The sequence below is a fragment of the Stegodyphus dumicola genome, chromosome 1 (genome assembly GCF_044657685.1).
Source record: "Stegodyphus dumicola isolate Sdum_Otavi_A_Nest chromosome 1, ASM4465768v1".
NCBI classification, from domain to species: Eukaryota; Metazoa; Arthropoda; class Arachnida; order Araneae; family Eresidae; genus Stegodyphus; species Stegodyphus dumicola.
In genome coordinates, this window is record NC_140768.1 from 182,015,031 (window position 1) to 182,040,236 (window position 25,206).

Below are 25,206 nucleotides of genomic sequence, written 5' to 3' on the forward strand. Positions count from 1 at the left end.
AATAAAAAAATAATATATAGAGATAAAAACATTAATAATGACAGAATGTTCATATTGGATCTCCTTGTTCCAAAGAATGATATAAATACTAAAATGCAAACCTGTTTCATTCAGAATTTTGCAAGGCCTGTAGTGCATTTGAAGATCAACACAGTTCTTACTAATATCTGACCTGAATGATATGGATTGTTGGCAGGACCAGATTTACATATGTGCTACACAAGCTATAACTTAGGACCCCCATTTTCTTGGGGACCCCCAAAAAATTAAAATATAGTATAGTGTTAAACTATATTATAACAGACTTATAAAGCTTTTAAACCCATATCTAAAATAGGTTAGGGCCTTATCAAGTCTAAATCTGGCTCTGATTACTGGTTTAACAAAATAACCTTAATCTGTTAGGTTCTGCCTAGCGTCATTTTTTTTCCTTGGACAAGCATGAAGGATAAAATCTATACAACTAAACAGTCCGCAAGATCCAGACACATTCCAGTTCTGGTGTTGTTTCTTACACTCTGACACGCTTCAGAGAACAGATCATTTGTTACAGAATAATTTATTATAATTTGTGCTACTAAAAAAGCACACAAGGATGTTGTGTACATATATTTTTTAAAGAATTTGATGGGTATTCCTTCCCCTCAATATGGATGGCAATGAAACTTAAGATTTTAAGATTTGCTTATTATAAATAATTTTGAACTTCTAGATATTTATGCTAGAAGCTTACTGTAATAAATTACTTTGAACACAATTTTTGAAATGATATGGATCTTTCATTGATTGTCAAATAGTTAGACTTCGAAATTGAAAACACTTTTTGTTATGCACTGCATAGAAATCTACTTTACAGTATGTACAACTTCCCTTATAAGAGTTTATTCTAAATAAATTATTAAAAAAAAAAGACAAAGTATTTTAAATTAAAATCCAATGTAACAAAGCAATAATAAAACTCTAACTTCACTATTTAAATCAAACAGAACACTTAATTCAAAAGGAACAAAAATCAGCGATATTATATAATTTGACAAGTCCACTAACCTTCGAAAGAAAAAGCTATATTTCATTGGGGAAAGAAAGAAGAAAAAGAATGAAAGAAAAGAAAATCTTAAAAGAATCAGATTAAAACATCAGACAAAAAGGTATTTTTTTATGCTGTGCACAGTTCAACAATCTGTTCTTGGACTGAATCCTGCTAAGAAAACTTTTATTATTATTTTATTATTGTTATTAAACATTACTTTTTTGCACTTATGCACACAAAATTCAACAGTAAAATTACAAAAAAAAAATTTTATAGCAACATATTTTTAGAATTCCTGTTTGAATGTTAATCATTGCCATACATTTTTCTAATTTTTTCAGTTCATCATATCAGTGTTAGATTTTTCTTAACAAAATAGTCCTTTTAATTTTTCTACTAAACATCACTTTCTTCACCCTTATGACACATAAAATTAATAGCAAAATCGCAAAATTTTAAAAGAAACCTATGTATAGAATTCCCAAAATCATGTTAATTGTTATCATTCATTTTTTGAGCCTTTTTTTAATTCAACAAACACTTTTTTCGTTTTTTTATTATTAACTTTTTGTCTTTTCAACTTTAATTAAACATCACTTTCTTCGCACTTATGCCAAATAAAATCCAACAGCAAAATTACAAAATATTTAAAAACAGCATATCTTTAGAATTCTTGCTAAAGTGTTTCATACTTTTTTTATATTTGCTATATTATTTCTTTAAAAATTAGACATAGTGATAACATTTGGTGGCAACATCCTTTTATTTTTACTGCCACACTTTTTTTTTTTTTTTTGGCTATATTGTTTCTTTAAAATTAAAACATGGTAATAACATTTGGTAGCACATCCTTTTATTTGAAAAGTGATACGAACCAAAAATTTGAGATCAAGACTAATAACACCAAACTTCCTTGTTTCAGGTTTTTTCATGAAAAAAATGTCAGCCTTATTCAGATTATAAACAATTTTTAATTCACGATACAAGTCTCACTACATCACCACTATACATAACAGATAAGATTATTACTTCAAAATATTTATTTTTCATGAGTAAAGTAAATGGTGAAAAGTATCAACTTTGGTTGTGGAAAAAAAATAATATACAGAGAGTGAAAAAAATAGTATGCTAACAGGTTGATAAAACTTCCAATACATTTGATAGCATTATGATGAACTATCTATCTAGAAATAACTTTTAGTACTGTTTTGTTTTGAAGACAGCCATTATAGCAAGGCATGTAACATTTTTGGACTGTTTTAAAGTAAAGAAATGTTCATTGCAAAAAAAGCCATTTTTATTACTGTATTTGACGGCATATAAGACGCACTTTTTTTTTCTAAATTTGGTCTCAAAAAAGTTACCTGCGTCTTATAAGTGAAGGTAATTGCATACAATAATTGTTTATTTGGCTTTTACGAAACACGAAAACTAAAAGAAACCACGCTATTGAAACTTTTTTTCCTTGTGTGTGGCCGTTTAAATAAGGGTGCGTCTTATATGCCATCAAATAAGGTAATTAAAAATGTTATTTAATTTAGTTTTATAACTCCAACTCCTAATTTCACCATTATTTGTATCATTGGCTTTAGCAGTTACAATAAAACAGACTTTTAGAATAAATTTATTTAAAACTTAAAAATGTGTTTATCTGATTTTTAATATTTGCCCTGGCTGTTACTGAGGATAGTAAACTCAATCACAGCTTTTAAGTTAATGTAATGTTAATTTATATACAAGATAGGCCATAATATTTTTCCTGATTCTAGCACATCTACCACTTAAACAAAATGGAAAAAGGATAATATAGTTAATGCCAAATGTGGAAATTTAAAAAGCTCAAAGTTTCTCACTTACTTTATGAATACTCAATATGTTTGCCTTTCATGATATAACAAATATCTAACTTATAAAATGAATTTTGGCCACACAAAATCCAGCATTACTAGGCTCCAATTATGGCAACATGTTTCAATTCTATAAATGTACTTCTTTCTCTATTCCTAATTTTAATTAAAAACAAGTTCTTCACAAGTTAATTAGAAACAGTCCTATAATCTCAACACATCTCTGTCCATTAACATTTAAAAACACTACTCTATCTCTTGCACTATGATGCAGTGCAGACTTAAGTATCAGTGACTATTAGGATTCCATTGCACTGGATTTCAAGTATCTCAGTTTAGAGTCATTTGCTTTTACAAAAGACTTGCATTAATACTGTTTAGAACAGTGGTTCCCAACACAGTCGGTAACGACCCGTGTGGGTTCGTGAAATTTTAAAAGGGATCAATAATTTCTATTGCTAATTTTAATGGTCAGTAATGAGTTGATAAATAACTATGCACAGCAACTGATGGGCATAATAAAGATCCTACTAGTTAAAAAGCATAACAAAATTTATAATTAATTGTTTATTATATCACAAAAAATCATCTTATTCAAAACATATGGTTATGCTAAGTTTTTTTTTTAAATTTAAAATGCATCTGAGATATATATTTTTAAATAAAATTTTTTATTGAACCAACATTATCAACTTCTCCCTCTTTTTACCTAGTGGAAGCAGGTTTTAGTCGCATCATTGAAAGAAATGAGTTTAGAAATAATTAAGAAAGTTTATGCCAAATATTAAAAAATAACATCAGTATAACCAGGTGCAGCTATCACCTCTATGCAGTTACAATCTATTATTTTGTTTCTGAAAACTTACTTAAATTCAGAAAATTAAAAATTAGAATAAGTAAAAAATAAAAAAATAAAACATAAATCTAGTAAAACTGTTTTCTTTTCTTTTTCTTTTCTTTTTTTCTTTTTTAAACTTTTGCTTATATTCTTATTTTGATTGTTATTTTTAATTTATTTTATTTACGTGCAATTATTTGTGCTATGATTATGTTGTATGCTGCATATTACAGAAAAAATATATATAAAGGCTCAATGAAGAAAATCATTCTTTCAAAAAGGGTCAACTGCAAGGCAAAGATTGGAAATCACTGGTTTGGAGGATAAACAAATTAATCAAATATAGATTTCCTTTTCACAAAAAAGATGAAGATCAAATACAGCACTTAGAATTATTTTATGCTACTATAGAAAATATGTCTTTAATTGCAAAAGACATTAGTTTAAGTAATCAAGCATATTTTTTATGTTTCAAGCTTTTATATCAATCAAAGCACAAGATGAATAATATTAACTCTGATTGCAAGGTAGACTGTAGCTGTATATACAGATGGACAGTCATAGAAACTGCAGCAGCAGTAATATGACAGATACAAATGACAACAAATATTAACCTTTTCATGGTCATCAACAAGCTCAGCTTGCAATCCAGTTATGCACCGCAGTGGGCACAAACGAATGCAGATAGCATTATAAATTTACAATGGACAGATATCACCCACATTTGGGAAGAAAGAATTGCTTATCTCACAACTGTCAAAACATAAAGATTATCTTCATTCTCTATCATACTATACCTCCCACTATTAAATCCAGCATCTGACAACTCCCACTATAAAATTTATCATCTAACATGTCCCACTATCAGATCTACTCACCATATTTTCAATTTTGCTAACTCAAAATTACACAAAATGTATGTCCTATTTATACAGATCATTCTTCACGGCCAACCCACACTGGTGTCTGATTTGCATTATTGCTGAAGAGCCTCTCACACTCTGGCGCATATTGTGTGGTGATGTCATGGGTGCCAGTCATGCGCTGGGGCAAGGAAAGGCAGTGTCATTGTTTATTTTCAAGTTCAAGCAGGATTACATTTTATTACATTTTGAATATTGGCATTGCCATGGAATGAAGGTTAGAAACTAGTTGTAAATGTATGTGGTTTGGAATGAAAAGAGAAAGTTTCATTTCAAGCAAAGATCATACACGAATAAGATTCTGAAATATATAGTTTGCAATAATATCATTGTAACTATCTTACTTATAATGAATTCGTTTCTAATATATATTTTTTGTGATATATTTTCATATGTATGTAATGCATATTGTTACTTATTTTGTTCATTTTTAAATACCAAGGGCATGTGCGTAATGCAACTTTGCAAAAATAATTTGATCTCTAATACCGATCAGGTGCTGACACATAGTCATACAATTCTATACTTAAAGGCTTAGTAATCAATGTAGTAAACATAATAATCTTTTATTACCTCTTTTAAATCCTATTCTTTATCATAAGTTAGTCGCCATAAGGATACAATCTATTTCTATGACAAAGCATTAACTATCAATACAACCTCACAAGACCAATAGCGAAAGTGCTAAACATTATATAAAAGGTTTGTGGTGGCCTGAGATAGCTAAAAACTTTACCTCTGTATATATCAACAATAATGTCTTCATTTTATTCTATTCCAGATTTAAAGTCCAATTAACCAGAATATTTTAAATTTTAGATTTCTAAAAAATTAAGCAAGTGAGAGATTTGTAATAATAAAACCCATATAGAACTATGACCTCGAACCAAAAGAAAAATTGTTGTCAAACAGTATAACTAATAATGGATAAATGTGGCATCACTATACAATCATAACATCTTCACTTCAATTTTATGCAAACTCAATTAATTCTTAATAAGCCAGTTTAGTTTTGGGGAAGGACAAAAATTAACTGTTATTTATCTTTTGTCCATTTTCATTTTGAAAATAATTGATTAAAATCTGTGACCTACCATCAACTGAACAACCAGTGTTGGGGTATTTTAAAAATTACGGGATTGGGGTATCAATAAAAAAGTACATTAATGAGCACAATAAGCAACTTTATTTGAAAATACAATGGCAATGAAACAAAAAATTATAAGCAATTAATTAGAGGTTTCTATATGTCATATCTATAACTTGTATTTCTCGATTATTTAATTCACTAGAGAGAGATCAGTTCTTTTAAAATTTGTGGGAATGGTTGGGGCGGTTTGACAGAATCTTAAACTTATCATCATCAAAAGGATTTCATAATTGGTTACAATGTTTTAGTATCGTTTGTTTAAGGCTTACAAAAATACAGGGTGATCTTTTTTAAAGTGACACTGTTTGGAGCACCCTGTAGCCCGATCCAATTGCCGAAATGGCACCAAACTTGGTATTTAGACTAATCAAGACATAATCGTACAGTTAAATTATTAATGTTTATTTACTGCATTAACTTTCCCGATGGCACCAAACTTGGTATTTAGACTAATCAAGACATAATCGTACAGTTAAATTATTAATGTTTATTTACTGCATTAACTTTCCCGGTGAGGAATTAGACCACATTCAATGTAAGCACTGTTCTCAGAAATAACACCGTGCAATCTGTACACAACGTTCTCCACAGCCGTATGTAACATATCACGAGGAATATTCCGCACTTTTTTATGTTGTCCTTTAGAATAAACAAATCTGATACTCCACCAACATAAACTTGATATTTCAAATAACCCCAGAGCCAAAAATCGCATGGCGTGAGGTCAGGGAAACGAAGCGGCCATGCAACTAGAAAACTGCATTTTATGACTCTATCAACAGTGAAGTTTTGGCGCAACAGCTGCTTAACCTTATTATTAATGTGTGGCAGAGCACGATCCTGCATAAAAATTGTCTATTGGAGACGGTTTCTTTGCTGAAGTTGTGGAATAACAAACGTTTGCAGCATTTCGTGGTACCCTTCTGCATTTATGGTGCACGTTTGGGGTCCTGTCGGAGTAATGGTCTCAAAAAAGAATGGCCCAATTACGAATTTGGAATTCGGTTATGAAACCACACCAAACAGTGACTTTTGGGGAATTTAATGGGATTTCGTGCATGGCGTGGGGCTGCTCAGAAGCTCAAATTCGGCTATTTTGTGTGTTTACGGACCCATCGAGATAAAAATGGCACTCATCTCCCCACAGAATGTGCCATAAGAAAGCATCATCAATTTCTACCCTGGCAAAAAACGATAGAGCGAATGTCACTCGCTTATCATAATCACTTGGTTTTAGTTCGTGCAAGCGGCTGGTTTTGTAGGGGTAAAATCCAATAACGCGCCGCAAAACTATCCATACCGTGGAATAATTCATGTCCAATTGTCGAGCCCTGGACGCTGCTAGTACCAGCAATGGTTCCCTGCGATCCTTCGACAATTGCAGTTGCCACATCAGTTATTACATCTTCTGATACTGGTTTACGTCTTCTCCCAGCGCAAATGGTCAGTAACCCCATTTCCTCGAACTTCTTAATAATTTTCTTGAGAAAAGGCCCCTTTCATAATTTTTTCCTGGTTCGAAATTTCCGAAGAGCTGCGGATGCATTTACATTGATTCATGTCATACAGCTTCACCAGTAATGCAGGTTCCGATAGCATAAGAGGCATGTCCACTGGAGCTCATTTACTTCAGCTGAGATTATTTGTCGGAGCTGTCTACTACTTGCTTTTATAGCACCTATTACTGGTGCTGTCATTGCACAACATTTGCATTTTTCTATGGTACCCGTGTTTTATGCTAATTCTCGTTATTGTATGCTACAGCAGCGCCGCAAAATGCCCTAGCTGCGATTTTTTTAACTATTCCCCCCCCCACGGAATCCTTTTCCCCATGTCTTGATTAGTCTAAATACCAAGTTTGGTTCCATTTCAGCTATTAGATCGCACTACAGGGCATTCCAAACACTGTCACTTTAAAAAAGATCACCCTGTACTTTTGGTTTTTTATGTCTAAAATCCATTTTTTTTCAAAATCTCACATAACATCAAATGTAGCTTTTTGATATTTAAGCTCTTAAAATTAGCTGACTTTTTTTCCATAATTTTAGGCTTGGAATTTTTTCTTCCATTCATTTTGCTTTTCTACTATAAAATGTATTTTTTTATGCTTTAACTATTCAGAATTTTTATTTATCAAGCATTTGACATATCTTCAGCTTTCCACAGCTTTTACTATACAATTTTGAAAAGATGTTAAAATGCATAACTACGTCTCATAATTGTAATCTGGACGTGATAACAGACTGATTAAACTCTAAATTCCAATTCAGGTTCTCAACTTTTTTTTTTTAATTATATTTCAATTTGAACTCAAAGTTAAAAAAAAGAAAAAAAAAAAAAAAGGTTTAAGAGAAAAAATGCTAATTTTACTGGTTTATCAGTTTTAAATAATTTTTATTTCCTTCATCCAGCTCTTAGGTACAATATCCCTTAAGCAAACTCTAAAAGTGACATATGAAACATAACAGAGATTGCTAATAGATCCAAATTGTTTATTATACATAAATGGTTGCCATGGTGGTAAAAATGTATGGATTGGACATCATGTCCCAAACCTAAGGTGAAACAAGTCAACTTTTACTCCACTTCTTTTATCATCTCTCATTATAATGGGATGCTATAGGTATCCACGATATGCTATGGGTGCCCATGATACTCTCTAAAATTTTTTTTTTTTTAATTTAAAATGATAAGATGATTTTTGGTCAGCTATTGGTCACTCAGAAGGAGCTGATATATCAAAAAATAAGTTTTATTTTTGATAAACATTCTGAATCTCTTGAGTTTTCTGTTTCATAATACTTCCTCAGAATTGTAGTATGCTATTCTATGCACATCACATAGAAGAAACCAAAAGAAGTTATTTTCAGTGTATGACCTTCATAGTGATCTATCTTCCCCTAAAATTCTAGGATGTACCTAAAAAAAGTTTTACTTATTGATTATATAAACCTATTTTGTACTTTTTGCTTAGTATATTTCATAATGTTTATCAAGTTTTTGATAACATGGATTTGCATTTAGATATAAGTTAAATATTTAAATGCAGTTAGAATAAAAGACGAAAAATTTAAACTGTAATTTTTAGAGTTTCTGATGAAATTCATATTTGCTTTTTTAAATCAGTCCTGCTCACATATAATGGAATAACTTTTAATGTCCTTTATTATTATTATCATTATTCTTATTAAGCACAGAAAATAATTTTAGAAGTTTTATTATTTTATCCAGATGCCAATCTATTTTCTTCAGCTTTTGTTTCTGGTTATTTAGCTGGTGGATTTTCAAAAAAAATGTAATACATTATCATCACTTTTTTTATTAAAGTGTCGCATGCAATTTCAAATTTATTGCTCTAACTTAACTATCTATCCACATTTACTCTGAGAGCCATGATCAGGTTTATCCAGTCATGAGATGTTTTGTCACTTCTTATAAATTAGCTTATAATTTAAGATATTTTGTTTTCTTACTTTATGTTTTCTTAATAATATAAGTGCCATCTTGATGAATGTAAGTTTAGAGAAATACAGTCTAAAATAGGTAAATACACATATTTAGCTAATAAAGGCTCTTTAAATACAGGTCTTCATGACAAATCCAAAACCTCTGGCCACTCAGAGGGTTAACTAGCACAGAAGAAATAATTGCTTTGAAAATAACATCCCCATGACTATCATTACTGCTGAAAAGCTTTATAATTATAAACTATGAAGCCTTTCAACATATTATAGTTAGTAACATAGTTATTAATACTTTATGCTTATTGTAAACTGCTTCTGAAATCAAACAAGTTTAAAAAGCATTTTAATAGTGTGAGAAAATGCTTTTAATATAATTACAAAATGGTGTTTTATTAACATTTTTAAAACACTGAAAAAAACCATAGAGTTACATTTAATTAGCAACCTGAATGGGCTGATAAAAACAAGTAAGAAAGCTCATCAGTAAAACGACTTAACTGTCCTACAACTAGGCTTGCTGATAGAGACTTCATTACTTCCACCACTGTGGCACAAACATGTATCATAACATTTTTTTCAAAAAAGTTTATCACGACATGATCTGAAATAAAATGCAGTAAATATTCTGTTTGTATTGACCCTGTTGAAACACTAATTTCACCCTGTTGAAAACACTAATTTGTAATCTCATTATGGCTATTTTGAATAATAAAGATTTTCTAATTAGCATTAAACTGTAACAAGCTAACTGTCAATTAAGGTTTCACAACAAATTCATAAAATTTCAACACATAAAACAACAGAGGAAACAACTTATAATATTCACCTGATTTAAAAACTTTTTTTCAGTAAAATATCTCTCTGAGCCAGAAGAATACAGACAACCAGACACTGGACAATGAAGTGGAGCTTTCATCTTTTTTCCATTTTTACACTAAAAGTAATTGCAAATGCTTATATCATTTTTAAATAATATATAAAACAGACAACAGGAAGTTAAATTTCAGTACAACTGATTTTTCAATTGAGAGTTCAATTTAGTTTAATTGCTAACATTTTTTACATAAAATTTGAATAAAAATGCAGATATTTTAAACCTTTTTAATCTATCGTAAACTTTAAAACAGCAACACACAAGTAACTTAATTATTTTCCTGTCTTCTATTAAAAAATGCAAAAAGAAAAAAAAAAATGTCTGGGCATGCATGCTTATGTTTACAGTGTTAGGTGATCCTATACTTATTAAAATTTGGGATGTGCCACCTACAGTACAGTAAGCAGTGGATCATTTTTAAAGTTATGGGATTCTATTTTTAAAAAAATTGTGTATTTAATGGACATATTATTGTGAATTGAATATAGCCAACAAAACATTAATAGACTGGAAAATTTACCAAATGATTGTTTGGACACAAATACAATTAAAATGCACCAATAAACAAAATAAACAAATAAACAAAAACATAAAATAAACAAAATACTAGAAATAAAAAAAGCATAAAAAGATAGAGAATTGAATACTGATTGTTTAGCAAATAAGGAGCTATCAGTTCCATTAGAATTCTGCAGGAATGATAGGAATAACTTTGGCTGGATCTCTGTCAACTTTCATGTTTTGATAACAGACAACTTTCAAAATTTTGAGTTCAACGAGATATTAAGCAAGTCCTCTTTTTTCCATGCTGACTATATTACTTATACCTGAGATGTAAATTAATGTAGATAGTATCTGGATTTGCTCTAGATTGTTTCACATGTAAAAACTGTTTCTGGAGTTGTTAAAAAGGTTCAAAATTTTTGGTTAATTTTTTACTCTTCTGGCATTTTATTCATAAAGTTTATACTCCCTGTCAACACACAAAAGCATTAACTCAGTATCTGAAAACACTGGAAAATATCAAAATGTTTGATTTAATTATTCTTTGTTTTAAAGCTGAGGATAGCAACAATTTATAAAGCAATTTAAAATGGAATCCTTAAGTTATTTCAGAAAACAGGTAAGAAGTTATTTTCATACATTTAAAATAGTGAACTTTAAGATTCTAATAATACAATCATTTGAATGTTATAATAATACAATCATTTGAATGTTATAATAATACAATCATTTGAATGTTATAAGCCTTGTTATTATGATCTAATTTTATGATTCGCATTCCCATGAACTGTTTTGATCTTAGTTTTAAGATATTATGAAATGAACGACTTTCAAGGTATGAGTTGCCTACTTTAGTTATTATTTCCAGCATTAGCAATGACATCAGCATCTTGGCAGAATTTCATGCTTTAGTTAATTTGATTTCTTACAGAATCAGGGGCTTAGCCTAATACAGAGCAACAAACATAGAAATAACTTTGTCAATCATTTACAGCAATAAAATTATATTTTCCTGACATTTTATTATAGTACCACTTTTTATAATCATAAATTATTGCTAGGATTCCTCTCAGTGAGGTCTCTCACTTTTACAGAAGATAAATGGTAATCTCTGACTATCTGCATTACTAATAATCCATTCTACATTCTATACTTTTATTTGGAATTAAATGAAACTGTCACTTTAAAATTCTTATTCTGTATTTCAAAAGATTAAATATATCTTATTTAAGAAATCAAAATGTATTATTTTTTAAATATATTTTACTTCTTTGTTTTCAGTTTTTCTCAAATAGAGTTCTCTAAAAAATTTCAAGGATGCCACAAGAGATAGCAATAATTAGGTTGATTATGTACACCAAATTTTACTTTACTTGAAAATAAGAAAATCCTAAATTACATTTTATGATAAATTTTAAAAAATAAAAATCAGGTGAATTTTTGAAGAGAGCATGATTCTGAGTAGAATTCATTTGTTTCTGATTTGTATGAAAGGCAACCTATCTAATTAAATAAAACATTTCTCTAAGGAATAGAAAGAAAAATTAATGATACATTATAAAGTTACATGTTCCTTGGCAACATCAAATGTACAAAAATTTAAGAACTTAAGTGAATTATCACTATGTCTTGTAAAGTACCACAGAGGCTGAGAAAGGATGTAAAAGACCTCTTCATTTAACTCCAATAAAAGCTTAACAAAAGGTACCACTCATGATTGCAAAAACAGCCAGAATTTATAGCTTACATAAAAGGTAATGAATCTGACTTAACTAAGTAATTGTCAATTAGCTTAATGGCTACACAAATTTAGAAATGTGTAAGTTGACTCGGATTTAAGTCAGCGCGGCAAGCCTAATGGCGAGAATAATGCAACACTGCAGAGAGAATCAAATTAGCAATGTGGCCTTCAGGCGAAACACGCTCTGATTCTATCCTCTAAAACCTTCCATTAAATACTATATCATTTTTACCTCATTTGAATGCTGCTTAATTAAACATCACTATCATAGTGATAATTATGCAGTTTATATAAACAATAGTTAAATGTAGATTTATTTAATACTTAAACAATGTAATTATTCTATTTGGTATAATAATTGAACACTTCTCTCATTCTGTTATTTCATTTAATAAAATACCCAATCATAAGACCCTCCCAAAATTTTGATAAAAAATACTGATTTATTCTTAATTTTGATTAAATATGGTTATCATACTTTTAAACTTAATTCAATAATCATAATTTAACAACTTTCACTTTGATTTACTAAAATTTTACGAATTTGCCTTATTCAACTTAGTTTATTTTTGCCTTTTCAAGTTTGTTAGTGAATGATTATTATTGTTATATTTATTACTTGTTTTCCATCTTCAAATAATATTGAATATTTGTAGTCTTATGAAGGCATTTTTAAAGATATGGGATTACTTCTTAGAGTGAAAGAAAATCTCAGTTTTAGCACCCAGCAGGCAATTTACAAATAAGCAAAATTTTGCAAGCTCGCTTAAACCAACCATCAGCAATATATTGGTACTTTTCTGTTAACAAGGTGCCAGTCGCCAAATGTGTGCCAAAGTACAAATGTGGTAGTTTATTTATATCATGTCATGAACAACTCCATTGATTGAGTACATGCGACATGTCAAATTTTCAAAATTCTCTAGTGTTTATTTTAGCATCCTGGAATTACACGATTGCAATATTTCAAACAGCTTATGCATTACACACATTAAACATTACATACAAAATAGTTAATCCTTTCATGAAGCTTTATGTATCATTAGGGTTGCCACCATCTAGTTAGATTTTACGCCAACACTTACATTTGGCACTAAGTGGAGTACCTAATATTTTTAAGAAAAGTACCTAAACATTTTTTTGTAAATTTTTCTTTAATTGTGAATGATTCTACATGTGTAAAAACATTCAGAAATGTTTACTTACATATATGTGTTTACATTAGCGATTCTCAACCGGTGGTAAAAGAAAAATAGGTGGTGTGCAAAGAAACAAAGTAATTTTAACTATTTAATTCAAAAATTAAATACCCCAACATACTGTTTAAGTTTTTTTCTCTAACACTTATAAATGTATGCGATCTCAACTTTGTTCAAAGTCAATAGCCACTCATAGACCTAGCAAAATAATCCGTTTTTATTTTCACAAATATTCAGACACAGATGAAATAAAATTTGTCACAAATGATGTTTTTAAAAGGAGTAATAGAAATAGATGTTGTATTTACTAGGAAATAAAAATAAGTTCCTATAAAAAGATAACAGTATCTCATTAATTTATTATACAGTTGATCGGGTAAAACTGGATATTACGGTCCAGTTTGTGCACTGCTTGGCGCATTTTTAAGAAATGCACATACTCTGTATCCATGTACAATTCGACCTATTTTCACTTTAAAAAACATCCCAGAACTGCACAAAAATGGCATTGTAACTTCCTTGACTTTATCTACGTACACATCGACCTATTTTCACTTAAAAAGTCAAAGAAAATTGACAAAAATCCAATTTTTCTTACTCTTGTAAAAAGCACCAAACAAACAGCAAAAAAATAAGTGAGCCATTCTGCACTTTACCCCCCAAAAATAGGCGCGATTTCGCTTCATTTGGCGACTAGACTGTAATCTCCACTTTAGCCAGTTGATCAATTTATTAGCATGTCTACACTTTACGTCACCACCATTTCTCGGCTAATATTGCTCTCTTTTTTTAAATTAGAATCACCTTTTTTACGTCGATTTGCTGTCCTTAACAGCATGTATTTTGTTTCTTGTTGTCACATAAATAGGTTATTTATAATAAATTAGTTAAACTCTACTACTGATTTGAAGAATATCTTTTCTCATCATTTAATGTTGTCATACCTAATGTTAATATTCTCAAAATAACAGTGAAAAAACATGATCACATTAAGCAATGCCTCCTGTAATAAATTAATTGATGACATTAGCAACTGAAAACATGCAAAAAAAAATCTGAGCAGCACAGAAAAAAAAATCATCATCAAATGTCTTTTACATGTAACGTATCAGCGCAACCACCTTGAAACAGTTTGGCAATTAGAATTTTCAGCAAACACGAATATCTGTAGTTTGAAATTTGTTGTATAATAATTTCTAGACAAAAAATAAAATGACACAGAAAATAAAACTAGCACAGATACCATCAATTGTATACAAGATAGCAAATGAATAGAATAAATCTTTGGATAGGGTTACCAGATTCAAAATTATCGTTTTTGACATCTCTCATTTTATTTTGCAGCAATTTGACTGGAAAATAATCCACTTGTTTTACATGCTTTTCAACACTTTTGGCATATGGTGCCATGTTTGAACATTCAGGAATCCCTCCTCTTTTTTTTTTTTTTTTTTTTTCATTTTGACTTACGAGTTTGGGTGAATTTTTGAAGAAAAAATGGACCCTTTTTATGGATTTTATATACATATCAGCTTATACTCAAAAATATAGTATGAAACTTTTTGCAGCAAAGAATCATACAAAATATTAGATTTTACTTTTATCCCTGTATACTTCTGAATCAGTAAAACTGGGAGAAAAAAATAACCTTAATTGGTGTAGATTTTATGTATAGAACACTCTCAATTTTCGATATAACTAAAAACGACTGCTCTTGTTCAGTAGAGAGGGAGAGAGGAATAAAGAAGGGAGTATATGTTTATGGTCAATATTTAAAGAAATAGAGCAGAAATAATATACATACAAAAACGATACATGGAGATCCAAAAACACCAGTAGCCAACACACTGCTGTCAAAACACACCTGTTCCTTATTTTATTTATTTTAATTTTTTAAAAAAACATTTCACACAATACATGCAGTTTCATAAAATAAGTGGAGCCCAAAAAAATAAAAAATGCTAAAAATTTTTAAGGATATCAAATCTTACAACTCATATTAATGGTTTGAATTAAACCTAATGCAAAACTGAGAACGTCATTTATTTCCTGACAGAAAAAATGGGCTGTGTCTAGATAAAAATTTATGCAATTGGCAGCTAATTTACATATAAATTTTTATGTTAAAATAACTTACATGAACAGACATGATGCTAAGAATTTTAGCTCATATCTGAAATGATGCTGGCATGTTTGAGCATGATAACAGCCTGAAATATAAATAAAAAATATTTAAATCAAAGTGTTTAATAAGACAAATCCACAAAAAAAAATATTTTTTCTTTACCTTCTATATAATATTTACCCCTTCAGTAATATTTAATTTCACTGAAAAAGCATTTTTAAATAAAACAGACATCATAGAAATTAAAACAACATAGCAAAAATACACCCAAACCTAAATACAGGGTCTCACAAAAATGATAGGGCACAACAATATTTTTACTTTTCTAAGTAATAGGAGAAAAGCTTTGCAATTGACTAACAAATAATATTTTCTCTTTGAATATATATTTTCTTAGCTCTCTCTTTGTACTAAATAAATTTGAAAAAAACTAACAGTAAATTTTAAAAAAATTTCATTTTAGACCGAAATGGGAAAAAAAAAAAAAAAAAAAGGTACCAAAAGATAAATTGAGCATTTTCTTAATTTCTAATTAAAATCATCTGCAATATATAAAAAACGAAATTTTATGGAATTAGCTTTGATAAAGAAGCTAGGCAAAAACCAAAAAATCATTTGCTTTTAAAATTCAAATTTTCTTTTTCGAAAATATTCATTATTTCAATGTTTTCTTGTAATGGCTTGGTCACGAAAGGAAACAACATTAGAAACACTCAGATTAGTTACTGATTTGCATCAGAAGGAAGGGAAACTTATTAGAAAAACTGCCTATTTACTTAGTTTAAGTGATTCTAGAGTTTTAAGCAGAATCATATTCAAAACAAAAAAAGGCCTGGAAAACCATCTAAGTTATCTGATGGAACAAAACACTTTATTCTAAGGAATATTAAAAAGAATCCAAGACTGAGTGCTCCTAAACTTGCTGCGGAACTTATTGAATTATTTAGAATATGTATACATCCAGAAACTGTAAGAAGAGTAATGCAATCTGCAGGATATCATAGGCAAGTAACAAGAAAATAAAAAAACCAAAAACTTCAACTCACTTTTGCAAAATCGAAGAAACAAGACACCCAACTATTGGAAAAAAAGTGTTGTTTGCTGTTGAAAGCAAATTTAACATCTTTGGCTCAGATGTTGTTATATCAGTATTGGTGAGGAGAAAACCCAGAGGAATTTCGGAAGCAAAATTTAATACCAAGTGTTAAACATGGCGAATGAGGAGTTATGGTATGGACATCTATGGCACATTCCGGTGTTGGTAATAGAGTTTATAGGCATTGTATTATGGATCAGTATAAATACCTTGACATCTTGAAGCGAAATTTGGCATCATCAGCACAAAATTTTAATATACAAAATAGTTTTAAATTCTACCAGGACAATGATCCAAAGCATACTGAGCACGGTTTTATATTCTGGCTGTTATATAAGTGTCTAGAAGTAATTAAGGCACCATCCCAATCACCAGATCTTAATGCTGTTGAACATATTTGGCAGGAACTAGAAACAAAAATTCGAAAACAGAGCATATCTTCGTGGCAGCAACTGAAAGCAGTGATTCAAGAGGAGTGGCACAAAATAAGTCCAGAAATAACAAAAAAACTTGTGGAGTAAATGCCTAAACGCTTAAATGAAGTGATCAAGTTAAAGGTTATCCCACAAAATATTAAAAAGCAAAAGCAATAAAAGTTTTGGTCATTTGTTGCTGTTACTAAGAGTGTCCAATTATTTTTTTGAGACTATTTTCCTCATTAAACAAATGATATTGATTTTTGAATTTAATTTTGATCTTTTCGAAAATGTATTTATTAAAAAATGTTGAATTTTTATATAATTAAAATAAAAGCCTTTCTTTTTGTTTTAATTTATTTTAGTTTTTATGTTCTTTAAAGAATACAAAAATTTAAAGCGTCCAATCATTTTTGTGAGCCACTGCATATCTGGGAAACTAATCAACAGCCAGCATGTTTCTATTTACAGACACATAAAATTTTTCTATTTAGTTATAATAGTAGATATAAAGTTTTTAAGAATACGATTAACTCTGCGACTTTACATTTCCTAGAGAAGAGGCTTTCACCTTTTTTTTAATTGTATTACCACTGTTCCTCAAACCGTCTTCAAAAATATTAATTTAAGACTAAATTGAAAGTTACAGCGGTTTCATCCTAGTTTACTGGTACAGCTAAAAGAAATAAGTGACATTAAGGTTTCCTACTCTTTTCTTTTCCTGCAAATGTGTACATGAAACATAGTCGACACATTTTCATTGCCAAATAAGGAAAAAATAACGAAATGCACGTATTAACGAGAAGTCTATATCCTTTAAATATTAATGAAATACACAAGAACTGTACTTCCCCGCCCCCCCCCCTTTTTTTTTTTTTTTATTTTTATTTTTCTCTATTGCACACTCATATGGTATACGTTACCGTGTATTTTCCCAATGTAAATTAAAAATTATAAATACATATTAAAAGTTATTCACAAACCAAATAAACCAGATCATTATACAAATATTCCACTGCCATTATTCCGAATAAACCGACAACAGTAATACAAAACAAAACTTGGATTTCAGAAATTTACGCAGAAAAACAGTGGAAGGTAATTCTCGCCGATAGACCATCATTTGCAGGCAAACAAAAATATTGTTGCCAATGCGCCTACAAGTATAAAAGGAATTTATGTCAAAATGCATCCGCATGGACAGCAAAACAAAACTTTCAACCAAGCTATATTATTAATTCTGTGCAAAATGCGCATAAATAAGTAGAAAAATGTTGTGATTACTCAAATATCAAAATTAGAAAAAGTGAAAACGGCTAACTTTTATACGAATATTACATATTACTTTTATATTTCATAGTCTTCCACTCATAACCCGTAGTTTATTATGTAGCAAACTTTATTTCGCATCTCACATATTTTACATTTATAAGTGGCTTTCTCTCTATCCTGCTTCATTCTAATCAGTGCTCGAATTGCGCTGGAGAGAGTCTTTGGTACTTCTCAGTTTTTGAGAAAGATCATAATTCCAACAACAGACCACGGGTATTCTAAAGAAAATTAGCTCTGTCACTTCTTTTCGTGCAAATGGAGCACAATTTCAGAAAACAGTTTTGATCTCGTAATATTTTATTTTAGCAATAAAGATGAGTTAGAATAGTTTTCTATTGCATGCTTCGTATAAAAGCTCACCCATTTATCCAACCTCCAAGAAATGCAATTTATTTACAAAAGCTCTTTTGGAAATGAGCAAATTTGATTCCCGAATGTACTAATGATGGCATCCTGATCCTTCCGCCCCATCCGGTGATTTGGCATTATCAGCTATTAAATTTGTCATTTTAGCATATTTTTTGCTAATTTTGCTATTAAAATTTATCGGATTATATATGAACTCCAAATTATTTACAAATAATTCGACCCCAAAATTATAGGTTAAGTCATTTTGAAGGTATAATATTTTTTTTATTCTAATATACATTAACAGAATTTTTTAGCAAGAGTATTCAATTTGGAATTTTCTAACAATGAGATACATTCCGCCAGAGAAGAGGAGGAAAATTTACCTTGTTTGTTTACATTAGCTATACATAAGCCAAGATATACATAAGCCTTAGATCATCTATATTGCGTGTTTACATTAGATATACATAAATCACGTGATTTAGGAGGTCATCGGAATGTATTTCATTCTCGGCCGAGATTTAGAGCAAGATCGAGAATGGGACTATCATTTATGCTTCTAAATGCATATCATTTAACAACGAGCCTAGTAACCTAACATAGTCTAATACTAAGATTAACTGCTCCACGACCAATACTATCATCTTCTCACAGAAAAGAGCAAATGAATTTTGGATCGATGTAATAAAGAGGGATGAAATCCGTCACTTATACAAACTCTTATAGTTGCCTTCAGCTCACAAATCACGTTCGGATTAGAGTTTTTCCCTGACAGGCATTCCACTTGATGACTGTAATTTTATCAGCAAGACATCGTGGTCAGAAAGTGTTTGACTCAGCTCTCTTTGTTTCCGTGCTCATAATTTTCGGTTAAAATTTTCCTCTGTTCTCTAGTCCTCTCGTACTATTTCTAGCATTCTTTCTATTTTCATAAGTGACTCTTTAACCCCATTAACTTTTTTCATGTTTGCGCTAGTAAAAAGATTTTTTTTTTTTTGGTCATCCCTTAAAGTGGCGCGTTAAGCTGTGCATTAGAAAGAAACTGCATTTCTTCCTTCCTTTTTCACTCTTCTCCTGGGCAGAGCTTAAATTCAGCTGACGCTCACCGGAACCTGGCTTCGATAACTCTCAAATTTTGAACGAAACAGTACTAGCCGGAAGTCCAGATAAACAAGTTCTGTATTTTGTGGCAGAACTGATCGGCAATATTATCAGACAATTTTCATTCTCATAAATTTAGATTGATTTGTTAATATTTTATTTACCTCTTTATATTTTATTTTCATTTCTCAGATTTAATGTTTTATAATTTATAATTTTAGTTATTTATTTTTGTTCCTATTAATTGTCTTCCATAGAACTATGGCACTTCTAATTTTAGAAATTAAGCCCTAATTTCTATTCATGTCAAGGCTAAAATATTTTATTTACCTGTTGTGTAATTTCAGTTATGTATTATTCAAAGTCGCATTCTCGCATTTTTGCTTGACTTAAATCTTTGACGTTCCTTGACGATATTCTACTTATTCCTTGCCGTTTTACTTGACTTATTCCGGACAGCCGTAGTTCTTACCGGAAGCGTAAAAGTGTCGGAATATAAGCATTATCTGCAAGATCATGCTTTCCTTTTGTTACATTTCAGTTCAATATTTATTTAATTATTGTTATTTTTATTTTAGTTTTGCGTACTTTATTTATTCATATTAGGTTTAAAGAAAAACAGCTACCATTTCTCTTAACCTGTTTTTATTTCACGTTTCTTCTTTTATTAAAAAGAAGGTTCAGAGATGAAACAAAGAGGAAGGGGAATTACCAATGGAGCTTTAGTGAACAGACGAGAAAAACTTGAAAAATTTAAACAAAATTGTTTGGGAAGTGCTGATGAACTAAAATTATGGGAGAGAAAGAAGCATCGGAAATGTCTGATATAGTTTTAACGGAAAAGTACGAAACGGTATACAGCCTGAACTGATAATTCAAAAAATGTAATATTTTAATTTTTTTAAGTACAACAGATCCTCTTAAAAATCAAAACAAATTTATAAAATTAAATTTTACAACAGCAGTACTCTAGCAGCATCATAAAAATTTGTATTAAATTAAAATTCAATCAAAATTTGCTCATTACTTTCTTAAGGTGCAGTTTCGATTACATGTATTATTTTGGAGCGATCACTTGAAATATGTATAAATGGTGCTTTAAAGTACTTTCAATGAAAAGGAATAGACATTACAAATAATTAAAAACTTCGAACTTAGTATAATAAGTTTTGTATGAAAGACTTTTACATATTTATTATTTCCAATAACATTACCTTTAGAAAATATATAAGTCTAAGCGTTGTAACTCTAATTCTTCTTTTGTAGCTAATTCATGTATTTTCTGACATTATTGCCAAATTACTGATATTACTACGTAAGTGCTATTTATACTATTTACAATATATTATTTAATAAATAAACGCATATCTCAGCATAAATTCTGAATGACAACAATTTGAAAGCAGTGCGATGGCAACAGAACTGTTCTCCATTCTAAAATGGAAACTGCTATCATAAATAAGAGAGATCTCATTTTAAATAACAAAACCTTTATCGTGACTGCTACGAATTTGACCTTCGTTTTCAACTGAAATCCGTCACTTATACAAACCCTTATAGTTGTTTTTTCGATAAGAAAAAGTGGTGTCATTTTGAAATAAATTTTCATGATGCCAATTTTCATGGTGCCAGTTTTCATGGCGAACATTGAATTCTTGTCGTGAATATTGATAGCAGCTTCAATTCGCAGATGTCGACACAACTTAATATAATTTTCCTCTGTATGGATGTAGTCTTACAGCTGTAGCGCTGGAATCACACGAGGAACGAAAAGCGCAACAGGCAATTTTTACGGAGAAAACGGAATTCTTCCAGCAGAACAAATTTGAATGGCAGGTTTCTATTTTCATTTTTTTACGATGACGAAGAAAAAATCGCATTCAAAGCTGCACTGCAGATAAATCAACATATCAGAATGAAGCAGGTGGATGGATCATCAGACCTAATGATACAAACTAACTGCATAAAATTCCTGGAACAAAGATTCCTCGAAATACTGTGTTCAACCGGCGTTGGGGGAATATGATGTCCAGCCTAACAATAACTTAAGATGTATTACTAACTCTTAACATAATCAAACCAGCGAGTGTCCTTAAAAGCTGTAAAAGAGCAAGTTTAGAGCTTTGATACCTCAGTATTTGCCGCAGAATGATGATTAGTGACAGCTGACCATTTTCGATTTGAGATTTTCGTGTGTCTCGCGTTTCGCTATTTGTGCCTTTAGAATAAAATGGTAATATTAAGTTCATTTGACATTGTAAATATTAATTCTGTATATTATACAAGAATTTATATCTTGTTATCATTATAAATATAAAATATTTCCATCATTAATTCAGTCGTAGAATTAAAAATTTTTAAGAAGATGTTCGCTGCCTAAATAAAAGTAGTTATTAAATAGACATAATTCTTAAACAGCCATGGGTAATTAAATACTATTTTCCAATTTAAATAACCTGTTCATCGAAATCTATAAACGTTTTAGATGCTGGTTCTGCTGAGCCATCAGTAGAACTCCAATTATCCGAATCAACTGGGACCGGATCCTGCTCGAATAACTGGATTTTTCCGAAGAAACGGTCTACGCACACTTTAATTAATTACTGTATATTGAAAATGGGAGGGAAAAACTAGTTTTAAAGAAAAAATTAATTAATTATAATGTTTTAATTAATTATAATATAAAGGCAACACTTTAGCGTACATGTTATATAGCGTACTGTACAGAACTTACAAGTACTGAAAATCTGTGCTTGCTGAATATCTTGGCCAAAGTCAGCTGTTTGATGGACACCGTACCTGCACATAAAATTTCTTAACCAGTCGTTACTTGCTTTACAGGATGAACAACCAAGTTTCTGAGCTAAGATCCTAGCTTTTTCACAAAGAATTGGACCCGAAATTGGGTTTCCCATAGAACGTTGCTGCAAAAACCACTTGAAAACGACATCTTCTAAATTTTTGTTTGTTGCTGCATTGATTTTCTCGAACAACTTCCATCTTCGTTTTTAACCGGTTGTCAGGAAATTTAAAAGTGTAGGTTTGTTCCTTTTAATGTCTGAAATCTATGATTATCCAACACTACATTTCCGTCTTAATTATTTTCTTAAATTTTGAAAGCGATTCGAATAATCAGCGATTTGGATAGTCGGAGTTCGGATAATTGTACTGTATTCCGTTTCAATTAAGTTGAAGACAATTAATAACTTTTACGAATTGATATCATGTTACATTTTGAACAAATCTTTACTTAAGTTCCTGTCTTGCCACCTTTGAAATTTTGTACAGTCTCCATTACTTTTAGGTACTTTGCTAATATGAAATAGGTAAATGCAGAATTAATTATATACGAGGTAATCAAAAAGTTAAAAAATGAAGTGTAAGAAACGATGTGAAGTGCAAGAAACATTCATTCTTAATTACAAGGCTCTCCTATGGCAGCGCACTTTCTCCAACGTTTATGCAGTGCGCTTAGTCGTTGAGAGAAATGAGCGTATTACATTTTTAGAGAGCATTTAATATTCCACTATTTGGATTACTTTCCTTACTGAGGGTATGGCAGGAAAGAGGTTTATATTATGCGCGTAATTTTGCTTACAATCGCAATCTTGCGCAAATGCCCTCTATGAAAGGAAAGTAATTTATATATAATTAAGCAAAGCTCCAACCGTGTGTTTGGCATAGATTTAAGTCAAGACTCTATCGACTTTGAGGGCAAACAGGTACAGGTCCCTCTTCATCAGGAGCAAAGAAATTTGTATATTCTTTGTTCCTGATGAAATCTGCAGATTTCTTTTCTCCTGATGAAGGGGGATCTGTACCAGTTTGCCCTCGAAATCGATAGAATCTTGATTAAAATCTACGCCAAGCGCAATGTTATTGCTTTGCCTAATTTTATATTTTACTTTCGCAAGTTTCTCTTCTGTCTTGGAAAGCAATTTAATTAAAAATTTTTATTAATTTATATTATCTTCAGATAATTTACATTCTGATATTTCTTTTGATACTTAATGATAATTTTTAAGCATTTAGAAAAAAGTGTTTATTGTTTTTATTAAGCGAATTTCATGTTCTGAATAAAAAATGTTGCCACTAAAAAATATTTGCTATAATGATTGTACTCACACAATTCGTGAAACAAATGTACAACTAAGTCGTGATTAATTTAGTCTTTCTCTTATTAAATAAGAAAGCAATTTTTCATGGTGCTAACTTACTTTGGAATAACAACGTAATTATTTTCCATCATTTGGCTTTACCATTTTGAACTGCTCATTTTAAATATAAGATTTTATGTTGTACTGCTTCAATTTCTTGAATCGAAAATGAGTTGTTTTCTTAAAATTATTTAGATATTGAGCTGAAATCTGGATACCAAGATGAGTTTGAAATTTCTTTATAATTTATTTTTAGAGGTATTAGAATGAAATCTGAAATCTCCGCATTAATATTTTTTTATTATTACAGTAATATTGAATGTTCAGTGTCAAGCAGTCATTGGTGTGATTATCAAACAGATAGTCTCAAATTCCCCACATTATACTAGACTGCTTTTTAATGTTTCTTACATATAGATTTTTTGTAATATATTTAATCTGCATTAAAATATATAGAAGTTCTGAGACTAGCAAGAAATATTCGCAAGAGAAGCGTAATGTTAAAGTGTAGAGTCTTTAGATTTTTTTGAAGCAACAGACGTGAAAAATGTGTAGCGCCTTCGCTGGGACTCCAGACCTGAACTTCTCGAGTATGCGTCGAGTATGCTTTCAGTTATACCACGGAGAGAGAAAATACCTTATAGGTTCTCCCTCTTAAACGGCGACAACTGACAATTAATTAGCAAACCCAATTGCCCAATTTGTTGATGACGAATTATGTCCCATTACCTTATAGTTCGACCGCCACTTGCTGAGTCATTGACTTTTTTTTGGGGGGGGAAGCAGGAGACGTGAAAAATGTGCAGTTCCCTCGCCAGGACTCGAACGCTGGACCTCTCGAATATGCTCCCAATTACATCACGAAGACATGTGGAAAGGAGGTAAAAAATACCTTATAAGGTATTTCTCCCGCCTTCCTAGCGTGCCTTCGTAGTGTAGTGGTTCTGCACGCTGGGCCGGTATTCCAGAGGTCCGTGGTTCGATTCCCGGCGAAGGCGGTTGCTAATTTTTCCTCTTGCTTGCCTCCAAAAAATACCTAATGTCTCTATAACCTTATG

At 30.5% G+C, this 25,206-nt stretch overlaps 1 protein-coding gene across 3 annotated transcripts in view; it reads right to left on the reverse strand.

Annotated features, from left to right (window-relative positions):
- LOC118195608 (uncharacterized) overlaps positions 1–18,348 on the reverse strand; it is a 32,171-nt gene extending 13,823 nt beyond the window's left edge. Inside the window, exons 1-3 of one of the 3 annotated variants that reach the window (XM_085823513.1) lie at positions 18,191–18,348; positions 15,708–15,780; positions 10,079–10,186 (exon numbers count right to left, since the gene is read on the reverse strand). In XM_085823513.1, coding sequence (XP_085679639.1) covers positions 10,079–10,186; positions 15,708–15,719 — 120 coding nt within the window. In that variant the 5' untranslated portion in view covers positions 15,720–15,780; positions 18,191–18,348. Of the gene's footprint in view, positions 1–10,078; positions 10,187–15,707; positions 15,781–16,741; positions 18,076–18,190 lie in introns of those variants that run through there. The other 2 variants (XM_085823518.1, XM_085823525.1) reach the window with 2 other exon arrangements.
- Between the last annotated feature and the right edge of the window lie 6,858 nt (positions 18,349–25,206).